Genomic DNA, 12,224 nt, shown 5'->3' on the forward strand with positions numbered 1-12,224 from the left:
CAAAGCCGCAGAGGCGGCGGGGTCCCGCGCCTCTGCGGCTTTGCTCCTGTCTCCCTGCTGTGCTGGGGGAGTCCCCCTCCAGCACAGCAGGGAGACCCGAGCAAAGCCGCACAGGCGGTGGGACCCCACTGCCCGTGCGGCTTTGCTCCTTTGCCCCGGAGCAAAGCCGCAGAGGCGGCAGGGTCCCCCGCCTCTGCGGCTTCGCTCCTGTCTCCCTGCTGTGCTGGGGTAGTCGTCCCCCCCCCCCCCCAGTCGGGGACTGCCTGTACTCCATGTGTATATGATAATACCTGTAATACTGTATACTGCACAAATGCAGGTAAATGTTATTTTCAAGGATAAAAGTATTAAAGTGGAGGACTAGAGTTCTGTGAGAATCTCCTTGGTAATACTGCTACAAAGTGATGACTCAGAGATTCCATTTTTTGTTTGTGGTGGTATTGTAAAGGCTTTAAATGTTATTCAAAAGATCAGTAGGAATTATCTAGGATTAAATGATTGGAGAATGGTATTTTTAAACGAGCAATTGGCTGCTTTTATGAGCAAATTTACTTAAATTGAAGTGACAGTAATCCAAAGATTAAGCAGAGCCCTCATACAGTATATTAGGTGAAAAATGGCTAACAGTTGTTGTTTTGCAAAGGCACAAAGGCCAGAGATTTAGGCCCAGATATCCTGTAGATAGCGTTTTTCTTGTCGTAATGTAGCAAGGATTTTCATTGCTTCCAATTTGTCAACTCCAGCATCAGTGCTTAAAATGTCCACTAAAGTATCATTCACATTTTTAGCCATGTGTTTTGCATCTCTGGAAAAGACAGAAAAAATAGCACTTAGTAGCAGATTTCTCCTTCCACCAGCAGCCTCAGATACAGGATATTTTTGGAAACAAACAAGAATTTCTAAAATGAAGATGTACAGAATTTATATTGGCTTTCACCCCAGATATTCATTGCTCATGTACTTGGGAGTAGTCTTAATAGTAATACCTCTCAAACAGCTATGGTAGAAAACTTTCAATACATTCAAAGGTATGTGGAACAGAAACTCAGATCCACATTTAAACTGGAAGAAAATAATTGCTTCCTGCTAGATGGATTTAGACTTTATCATGGTTATGCTGTGTTCTAGTTGCTCAGAGACACAAAGAATTAAAGCCCTAATACTGCTCACCATTATTTTTAGTAGAAGCCTAGCACCACATGTTCAATTAACTGTAAACAATCAGGGATGCATTACAACTTGAGATGCTCCTAAAAATCCTGCACCATTTGCTTGTAGCCTATCCTACTTTAACTGAATAATACTACATGAACAGGAAACATTTCTGAAACATTACATAGTGAAAACAATCGATAGAGTACAGGCAGTCCCCGAGTTACGCGGATCCGACTTACATCGGATCCGCAGTTACGAATGGGGTTTTTCTCGCCCCAGAGCACGCGGGCAGCGGGACAGCCCAGATGTGCCGCAGCTATCTTTGCTCCCCATCTCCCTGGTCTGCTGTCTCCAGCAGACCAGGGAGACGGGGAGCAAAGCCTCGGAGGACGCCGGCAGCCGGGGCGCATCTGGGGTGTCCCGCTGCCCGCATGCTCCGCAGCTTTGCTCCCCCTCTCCCTGGTCTGCTTGTCTCCAGCAGACCAGGGAGACATGGAGCAAAGCCGCGGAGCCCCAGGCGTCCCCAAGTCAGCCGCTGCTGAAACTGACCAGCGCTGACTACAGGAAGCCCGAGGCAGAGTTGCTCTGCCCCGGGCTTCCTGGAATCAGCCGCTGATCAGTTTCAGCAGCAGCTGACTTGGGGACGCCTGGGGTTCTTAAGTTGAATCTGTATGTAAGTCGGAACTGGTGTCCAGATTCAGCCTGTTGAAATTGATCAGCGGCTGATTCCAGGAAGCCCGGGGCAGAGCAACTCTGCCTCGGGCTTCCTGTAGTCAGCCGCTGGTCAGTTTCAGCAGCGGCTGAATCTGGACACCAGTTCCGACTTACATACAGATTCAACTTAAGAACAAACCTACAGTCCCTATCTTGTACGTAACCCGGGGACTGCCTGTAGTGGACTGCCTGGCTATAATAAAAAAAAAAGATTAAGCTGTGGAGGTAAAAGACAAACATTATATCATAAAGTTTACACAGAAAATAGGAATATTTTAGTACAATAGAACCTCCACATTACTAGCTGACCAGTCAACTACATATCTCCCTTGGAACTGGAAGTATACAATTCCAGGGGAAGTGAAGCAGACAGGGGGCTGCAGACAGGGAGTTTAAGAGAGCCCGCCGCTCAACAGGCTACCAGGTGAGTGTGAGAGTACTAGCTTTTGGTATGAGAGAGTTTGCTCGACTGTTTGAATTTTGATTCTGATTTCAGGTGACTTCAGTTTCAGTTGCTGTGGCTGTCGGGACTGAGTGCCTGACCTTTGTTCCCTTGATTGACTTTGATCAGCCTTCCTCTGTGTGACTCACAAGGGGGTAGGCCTCACCTAGGTGAGCAGGCTTTAAAAGCCAGAGGCAGAGCGACTAGGGGGCTGCAGACAGGGGAGTTTAAGAGGGAGTTTGATAGAGGGAGGCCTACGATGATCAGGAAGACCCGCAACACTTGTGCCAGCACTGCTTCTGTGTCCTCCACCTGCACCTGTAGCCAGACAGACCACCTGTGCATGGATGCCTCTACCCACATCCTAGTGTGGTTTTGCAGGTACTGTGGCTTGCAATTACCACTTGCTGATATCCAGGCTGGGGGGACCATCCACTGTGAAAGGTGCCTGCTGGTGCAATCTCTCAGGCAGAAAGTGGAAGAGCTACAGGAGGAGGTGGCTAGGTTAAGGAGCATCCAAATCCACAAGCAATTCCTGAACAGTGGTCATGTGGAGACAGCTGAGGTAGCTGTCCCAGAACACAGGATTGCGGACACATTACTGGTGGAGGAGGAGATGGCTCACGGTGGCACTGGCAGCTGGTTACTTCTGGCAGCAGGCAGTGCTTCACCCAGCTCCGAACTCTCCCACCGTGGTACTAGGAAACCATCATGCTCTTCTTGATACAGGAGATAAGAAATCATCCCCTACAACAGAGGAGAAGAAGCCTCGTACCCCCAAGGCTGGGAGGTCTGCTGTCACCACTGTGAGGAGGAAACATAGGGTAGTGGTGGTTGGAGATTCTTCTGAGGGGGGTGGAGGCATCCATCTGTTGCCCTGACATGTCATCTCGGGAGGTATGCTGCCTGCTGGGAGCCCATATCCGAGATGTTATGGAGTCATTGTCGAGGATTATCCAGCCCTCTGACTACTACCCCATGCTACTCATTCATGTGGATCCAATGATACTGCGAGGTGTGACACTGAGTGGATCAAGAGTGACTACAAGGTTCTGGGAGTACGGATGAAGGAGTTTGGAGCGCAGGAGGTACTCTCTTTAATCCTTCCTGTCAAAGGTTGGGGCCCAGGCAGAGACAGGTGCATCCTGGAGGTAAATGCCTGCCTGCGAAGATAGTGTCATCAGGAGGGCTTTGGCTTCCTCAACCACGGGATGATATTCCAGGAAGGTGTTCCCCTTTCGAGGAAGGGGAAGACCGTATTTGGATACAGACTGGCAAACCTAGTGAGGAGGGCTTTAAACTAGGTTTGACGGGGACAGGTGACCAAAGACCATGGGTAAGTGAAGAACATGGAGACCTGGGAGATGGGTTGGAGATGGGAGGGAATGTGGGCTATAATAACAGCGAGAAAGGAGGGACAAGGCAGAACTGGGAGGGAAGATCAAATAAGTATCTTAGATACCTATATACAAATGCAAGAAATATGGGTAATAAGCAGGAAGAACTGGAAGTGCTAATAAATAAATACAGCTATGACATCGTTGGCATCACAGAGACTTGGTGAGGTAATATGCACGATTGGAATATGGGTATAGAAGGGTACAGCTTACTCAGGAAGGACAGGCGGGGAAAAAAGGGAGGAGGTATTGCCTTATATATTAAAAATGTACATACTTGGACTGTGGAAGAGATGGACATAAAAGACTGATGGGTTGAGAGTTTCTGGGTTACGCTAAAAGGGGTGAAAAACAAGGGTGATATCATGCTAGGGGTCTACTACAGGCCACCTACCCAGGCAGAAGAGGTGGATGAGGCTTTTTTAAAACAACTAACACAATAATCCAAAGCTCAGGATTTGGTGGTGATGGGGGACTTCAACTAACCAGACACATATTGTGAAACTAACATAGCGGGGCACAGATTATCCAATAAGTTCTTGGACTGCATTGACAACTTTTTATTTCAGAAGGTTGAAAAAGCTACTGGGGGGAAACTATTCTAGATTTGATTTTAACAAATAGGGAGGAACTAGTTGAGAATTTGAAAGTGGAAGGCAGCTTGGGTGAAAGTGATCATGAAATCACAAGAGTTCATGATTCTAAGGTATGGTAAAAGGGAGAATGGCAAATTAGAGACAAGGGATTTCAGGAAGGCAGATTTTGGAAAGCTCAGAGAGCTTATAAGTAAGGTCTTATGGGAATCAAGACTGAGGACAGTTGGCAGTTTTTCAAAGGGACATTATTAAGGACCCAAAAGCAAGCTATTCTGCTGTGTAGGAAAGATAGAAACTTGGATCAACCAGGAGATTTTGCATATCTAAAAATAAAAAAGGCGTCATATAAAAAAATGGAAACTAGGACAAATTACAAAGGATGAATATAGGCAAACAATACAGGAATGCAGGGGTAAGATTAGAAAGGCAAAGTCACGAAACGAGCTCAAACTAGCTACAGGCATAAAGAGAAACAAGAAGACTTTCTATAAATATATTAGAAGCAAGAGGAAGACCAAGGACAGGGTAGGCCCATTGCTCAGTGAGGAGGGAGAAACAGTAACAGGAAACTTGGAAATGGCAGAGATGCTTAATGATTTCTTTGTTTCGGTCTTCACCGAGAAGTCTGATGAAGGAATGCCTAACATAGTGAATGCTAGTGGGAAGGGAGTAGGTTTAGAAGATAGAATAAAAAAAAAACAATTTAAAAATTACTTAGAAAAGTTAGATGTCTGCAAGTCACCAGGGCCTGATGAAATGCATCCTAGAATACTCAAGGAGCTGAGCGAGGAGGTATCTGAGCCTTTAGCTATCATCTTTAGAAAATCATGGAAGACAGGAGAGATTCCAGAAGATTGGAAAAGGGGGAATATAGTGTCCATTTATAAAAAGGGAAATAAAAAAAACCCAGGAAACTATAGACTATTCAGTTTAACTTCTGTGCCAGGAAAGATAATGGAGCAAATACTTAAGGAAATCATCTGCAAACACTTGGCAGATAATAAGGTGCTAGGGAACAGCCAGCATGGATCTGTAAAGAACGAATCATGTTAAACCAATCCGATACCTTTCTTGGATAGGATAACGAGTCTTGGGATAAGGGAGAAGCGGTGAACGTAGTATACCTAGACTTCAATTTGATATGGTCTCTCATGATATTCTTATCAATAAACTAGGCAAATACAACTTAGACATGGGACTACTATAAGGTGGGTGCATAACATGATAGAGGTTTTCAGGTATCTAAAAGGGTGTCATAAGGAGGAGGGAGAAAACGTGTTCATCTTGGCCTCTGAGGATAGAAGCAGCAGCAATGGGCTTAAACTGCAGCATGGGAGGTTTAGGTTGGATATTAGGAAAAAGTTCCTACCTGTCAGGGTTGTTAAACACTGGAAGAAATTGCCTAGGGAGGTTGTGGAACCTCCATCTCTGGAGATATTTAAGAGTAGGTTAAATAAACGTCTATCAGGGATGGTCTAGACAGTATTAGGTCCTGCTATGAGGGCAGGGGACTGGACTCGATGACCTCTCGAGATCCCTTCCAGTCCTAGTATTCTATGAATCAGACAGCTGTAGAGACAAAGCCCGCCTCCCTTCTTCCCCCTCCCCCCCGGAAAAAAAAGAGCTACAACAGCACAGTACTGTAAACTACTCTCAATAAGGGAAAGCAGCATTTTTCTTCTTCTTAGTAAAGTTTCAAAGCTGTATTAAGTAAATGTTCAATTGAAAGAACAATCATAATGTTTTTTCAGAGTTTTTTCAATGTTTTTTCAGTGAACAACTTCCATTACTGAGGTGTTTGTAACTCTGAGATTCTATTGTACTGAAAATACCAGTCATTTACTTGAAGATGTTGCAAGTCTTTCAAATGTCTTCAACAACTTCTATTAAATGCTCACTCTGTTAGGCATTCAAACTCCAGTCTACTCACCCACATACATAGAAACAACCTCTCTCTCTGAGAAGGACTCTGGCAACCTCTTTAGCACAAAGTCGAATGTTGTCTTGCACATATTTAGTTGGGGTTTTGTCTGCTGCAGCTGGAGGGTCTCTTGAGAAACACACCTTAAGATGAGTTAATGTGCCATTTTCAACAAAACTTCTGAGCTCATCTCTAAAAGGCAACGCAAAACATTAAGAGATCAGTATCCTAAGACAAAATACAAGGTGAAACCGAGCTCCAATACTATTTACATAACCTGCCGGAATAAGTAGTCTCTGTCCTTATGTCGGCAACCAAAAAACAGCCATGTCTCTCCAAACTTCCAGTCCATATGCTCTTCTTGGAGTTTCTGTCTAAATGCAAAAGGGAAAAAAAGACACAAATACATAATGCGTTAACTAGGTATCACAGAATCATAGAACCATAGAGTTGGAAGAGACCTCAGAAGGCCATCAAGTCCAGCCCCCCGCCCAAAGCAGGACCAATCCCAAGATATGTAATAGTGCAATTGATTAACCAATAAGCAAAAGCTTATAGGTTAATGCTATAGACTACACACATTCCTCCCTCCCTCCCCACCAATATATTTTTAGCAGGTTGGCCACTGATGGATCTAACCTCCATGAATCTATCTAGCTCTTTTTTGAACCTTGTTAAACTTCTAGACTTCACCGCATCCTCTGGCAAGGAGTTCCATAGGCTGACTGTATGCTGAGTGAAGAAAAATGTCTTTTTATATATATAAGGGTTTGCCATTGCTGCCAATTTCCAACAAAAATTTTAAGATAAATTTGCCATGGAACAAGAGATGTGAACTAGTTTTCTGCCAGGAAACCTGCATACTTATATGGGGGAAAATAATCATTTTGCTCCTTTCCCTGAATTAAGCTCTCACAAACGGCGTGGGGGGAGGGGAGGAAGGAGGGAGGGTCTGTGCCCCTTACTCTGCACCATAGTGCATCAGAACTGCTGTGTTTCAGCAGTGCTGTAGCCACTCCCCTATGGATACTGCTGAGGGAAAAACTTTCAGCACCAGTGCACATGGCAAGCTCATACACCTAATGTAGAATGGATAGGAAGAAGCACTTAATGTATGTCTACACTAGCCCCCTAGTTCGAAATAGGGAGGCTAATGTAGGCATTCGAAGTTGCAAATGAAGCCCGGGATTTAAAGATTTGCATCTTCCCATCCCAGCGCCATTTTTAAATCCCCTTAGTCTGAACTAACTGCCCGCAGCTACACGCGGCAGTCAAATGTTAACTCAAATTAAGTCCTTAGTTCAAGTTAACTGTTACATCTCGTTAACTTTTACACCTTGACTGGATTGGAACAATGCAGTAACTATTGTTCTTCAAGATGTGTCCCTGTGGGTGTTCCACTCGTGGTGTTAGGCTCATCCCAACGCTGCGGATTTGGAGACTTGCATAGCTGTGCTCCACCGGACCACGCATGTACAAGCAGCAGCTCGCGCAATTCACGCCTTTGATCTGCTGCGCATGTTCCAGCCCCCGCTCAGTTCCTCCGGCCGCCCGAGTCTCTGAAACGATACACGTCAATTCCAAAGTGGGGAGGAGGGCGGGTCATGGAGCACCCACAGGGACACAACTCGAAGAACAATCGTTACTGCACAAAAGTGAGTAAATTCTTCTTCTTCGAGTGGTCCCTGTGGGTGCTCCACTCATGGTGACTTCGGAGCAGTACCGAAGCGAGAAACGCGGTTTGGAATTACAGTTTATTATCAGGGCTGCTGTTGCCACCGAGGAGTCTGAAGCTCAGTGATGCAGTATTGCATAATGTCTCATGAAAATTTCACTGGAGGACCATGTTGCTTTAAAAAGCTATAGATGTGGCCACTGCTCTTGTGGAATGGGCTTTTGGGTGTACTAAGAGTGGTTTATTACGTATAGAATAGCATGTGGTAATGCAGGTAACTATTACATTCGCAATGCATTTCGAGGACAGTGGTTGCCCCTTGGAACGGGCTGCCAATGAAACAATAAGATGGTCTGTTCTGCGGAAATTCTGCGTTCTGTCCATATAGAACACTGTATATATAGTGTTCTGTGTACATCCAGGGTCCATAGAGGTGCCTCATGTGATGAGGTATGCGGTTTGGGGCAGAAGCAGGAAAGCACAATGGGCTCATTAATGTGAAAGTCCGAGCATACTTTAGGAAGGAACGCTGGGTGAGACCTTAACGTGACCGAATCTTTTGTAAATATGGTATAAGGCGGTGATGACACAAGGGCTGCTAGCTCGCTCACTCTGTGTGCCAAAGTCAAAGCTAGTAAAAAGAGAGATTTAATGGTAAGCAGGTGCAAAGAAGTTGTAGCCAGCAGTTCAAATGGAGGGCATGTCAACGTATCTAGCACCAAATTGAGATCCCACGAAGGTGGTGGAGGCTTTTGTGGTGGGTTAAGATTCATAAGCCCCTTCAGGAACCATCTTATCATGGGGTGCGAAAACAAGGAAAAAACCGACTTTCATGTGATGTTGAATACTGTGTACAGATGTGGTCTCCTCACCTCAAAAAAGATATTTTGGCCTTGGAAAAGGTTCAGAAAAGGGCAACTAAAATGATTAGCGGTTTGGAATGGGTCCCATATGAGGAGAGGTTAAAGAGACTGGGACTTTTCAGTTTAGAAAAGAGGAGACCAAGGGGGGATATGATAGAGGTATATCAAGTCATGAGTGGTGTGGAGAGAGCAGATAAAGAAAAGTTATTTATTAGTTCACTAAATAGAAGAACTAGAGGACACCAAATGAAATTAATGGGTAGCAAGTTTAAAACTAATAAAAGAAAGTTCTTCTTCACAGCGTGTAGTCAACCCGTGGACTCCTTGCCAGAGGAGGCTGTGAAGGCTAGGACAATAATAGAGTTTAAAGAGAAGCAAGATAATTTCATGGAGGTTAGGTCCATAAAAGGCTATTAGCCAGGGGATAAAATGGTGTCCTTGGTCTCTGTTTGTCAGAGGCTGGAGAGGGATGGCAGGAGACAAATCGCTTGATCATTGTCTTCGGTCCACCCTCTCTGGGGCACCTGGGGCTGGCCACTGTTGGCAGACAGGATACTGGGCTAGATGGACCTTTGGTCTGACCCAGTATGGCCGTTCTTATGTTCATTTTGTCTCTGTGTGTTCTGGTTGCCCTCACTCGGGATATCACAGAACTCTGCAACATGGAGCCAAAGGTGCCCCTGGGCTCTCTGTGCTTCTCTTGGACGCGTTGCTGTGAGCCTGGCTGCACTTTCTGCAGGCTGCCATCTGAGAGGTCCATTGGGAGGCTGTCAATATCCAGGAGGTCCTGCAGGAGAGCTTCCACCCTGAGGAGCACTAAGAGCCTCCCTGGTCTTCCCCACTGGGGGCTTGTGCCTCATTCCTCCCTCACATCCTTCCACTTACCCCTCCCTAACCCCCCTTCCTGATCTCAAATAAAATACACTTATTTTCAAAAATATAAACTCTGTTTATTTAACAAAACTGGGGGGGAGGGAATGAAACTCTGGTGAGACTGGGGAAAGGAGGCAGGAGAGGGGAGAAGAGAGGGTGGGAGGGAGAGGGGGAAACCTGGAAGGAGGGAGCTGGAAGGGGGAAGAAGGGGGAAGGGAAGCTCAGGGTTGGGGGTCTCGCTGGACCAACTTGATTGTCATGCAAACCTGCTTCTGGGTTCCCAAGTGGCCTTTGGTGGCCAGGCTGGCAGCTCTCCTGCCATAGACGGCCGTGTACCTCCATCTAGTGTGGAGATCATGGACGTTGGGGGCATCCCCTCCAAACCTGAATAAGGTCCATGATCTCTGCCCTGGACCAGGAAGGCTCCCACCTTTTCTAGGCCCTGGCAGGCTCCTTGGAGCTGGTAGACTGTTCCTGGGGAGCGGTGGAGGGCTGGCTGCCAGTGGCTTGCTGGCTCATGTTTTGGGGCCACTGGGTCAGAGGCAGTGACTGCTGGCTCTGGGCTGGCAGGCTTGGAGCTGGCACTGTGGCCAGAGTCTACCCCTTTAAGGGCTCCGGAGAGGAGAGGAGGGAGTGGAGTGTTCTTGGTTGAAGCTGGAGTGGCCACCAGGGCACCTGGGAAGGCTGGAGGCCCCCTATTTCAAAATAAATATCTACACAGCACTTATTTCAAATTTGGCGTTATTTCTCGTAGAATGAGGTTTACCACATTCGAAATAAGCCCTCTGGCTGTGTAGATGCTAGGAAAATTATTTCAAAATAAGGGCTGTTATTTCGAAATAACTTTGCTGTGTGGACATATCCAAAGTTATGACTGGAAAGGAGAGCAGAATAGTTGGCAACACGTAGTAGTAATGTGGATGAAGAATACACTTTCCTTCCAAAAATATCCAACTTTTTATTATCTTTTTCTGGAGCGGTATTTCTGTATTGTGGTACTTTTGATCTATGCTGTACTGCATCTACCACCAATGAGTTAGGCTGCGGGTGGTTAAACAGAAAATCTAAGTCCTTGGAAGGGACAAAATACTTCTTATCTGCTTTTTTACTCGTTGGGGGAGCGGACACTGGAGTCTGCCATATTTCCTCTGCAACCTCCGTAATCGCCTTATCAATAGGAAGTGCGATTTTATTCTGATGCTGTGGGCATAGGTTTTTCAACAGGCAGTGTTCTTTCATTTGAATATCTGCTAACTGCACCTCCTGGCTATCTACCACGCGTTTGAAAAGATCCTGAAATTCTTTCAGGTCGTCTCGTGGGGAGACATCACCTGGAATCACCGCCTCATCTGGAGAAGATGATGAGCGGTCTGCTGGTAATGTGCCCTGCTGAGGGTCCTCTGGATCAGATAATTGACCCTCTTTGGGCTCCGACTGCTCCAACTGAATCGCTGAGCTTTTTAGAGGAGGCGGCGGTGAATGATTGCATTGAGGCACTGGGGGTAAGTGTCGAGAATCAGTAGATGAACAGCAACATGTGCATCTCCTGTGGCATTGGGAGGTCCGAACATGATGGGGAGGGTCATAGTACCCTCTATGATAATGACCATAGTATCATTCTGAGCGTGCTGGCGATGAACGTAGAGAAGAGAACATGCTACTATGCCTTGTATAGAAATGATGCCTTGGCCAGATAGGCGATTAATGCAGTGAGTGCCTTGGAGATGGAGACTGTGAGAGAAACAGCCTCTTTTCTCTGTATCTTGGCTCTCTATAGCAGGAGTAGCTATCAGGAGACACTGGGCTGTGTGCCCTATTGTAATGCAAATCATGTAATTGCGAGGAGGGAGGTGGCCCTGGAGAGAAAGTTGCAGAGGGAGAATTGAGTTCTGTATACAAGCTTGTATTTGTAAGGGTTTCCTCTGGTGCCACCGTGAGATTAGCCTGCACCGGTGCCAGGGCATGCAGTGCTGAGGGCACTTTCTCCAGTGTCAGCGAGGTAACCTGTGGTTTCAACATTGCCATGGCCAGTAGCGCTGGTGCCACAGGCACCGCAGTTGCTCCTGCTGCCGGTGTCGGTGCCGATGCCGATGCCCCGGTGCGGCTGTCAGTTTCCACGGTCCCAATGGTGCCGGTGCTGACTGCACTCTCGATGCCACCGGTGGCATTTTTTTCTAGTTGTCATTTGGCGCCCGCCGAGACTCTGCCCCGGCTATCCCTGACGTACCCAGGCCATCTTTTAAGCCCCGTCTGGCACCAAGAGCCGCTGGCAGAGAATGGGTTGGGGACGGCTTGGCCTTGTTTGAGGCAGAAGTCTCGCTGCCCATAATGGTGTGCTTGTGCCCAGAAGAGGTAGACAGCTCAGTAGGCTAAAAAGCTTTATCTACTGAAAGCATTTTCAAATGCCTCTCCTGATCCATGCGGGCTCTGGCTGTCAGCTTACAGCAATGCTGACACCGTTGTGCTACGTGTCAGCACCATATACACATATCTCCCAAGCACTGTATACACGCCTCATGCTCATCCGATACTGGCATGGGCTCCTGGCAGGGTGAACATTTCTTAAAGCCTGGGGAACCAGGCATTCC

The 12,224-nt window shown here is 46.7% G+C and overlaps 1 protein-coding gene across 4 annotated transcripts in view; it reads right to left on the bottom strand.

The window, feature by feature from the left end:
- Positions 1–220: 220 nt before the first annotated feature.
- The window catches only part of MTRR (5-methyltetrahydrofolate-homocysteine methyltransferase reductase), a 70,692-nt gene continuing 58,688 nt past the window's right edge, over positions 221–12,224 (bottom strand). For 3 of the 4 annotated variants that reach the window (XM_075921494.1, XM_075921495.1, XM_006111030.4), the window contains 3 exons: positions 6,507–6,599; positions 6,235–6,417; positions 221–805 (listed from right to left, as the gene is read on the bottom strand). In XM_075921494.1, the coding sequence (XP_075777609.1) occupies positions 661–805; positions 6,235–6,417; positions 6,507–6,599 (421 nt within the window). In that variant the 3' untranslated portion in view covers positions 221–660. The remainder of the gene's footprint in view (positions 806–6,234; positions 6,418–6,506; positions 6,600–12,224) is intronic. The other variant, XM_075921492.1, reaches the window with a different exon arrangement.

The sequence above is a fragment of the Pelodiscus sinensis genome, chromosome 2, assembly GCF_049634645.1.
Source record: "Pelodiscus sinensis isolate JC-2024 chromosome 2, ASM4963464v1, whole genome shotgun sequence".
NCBI classification, from domain to species: Eukaryota; Metazoa; Chordata; order Testudines; family Trionychidae; genus Pelodiscus; species Pelodiscus sinensis.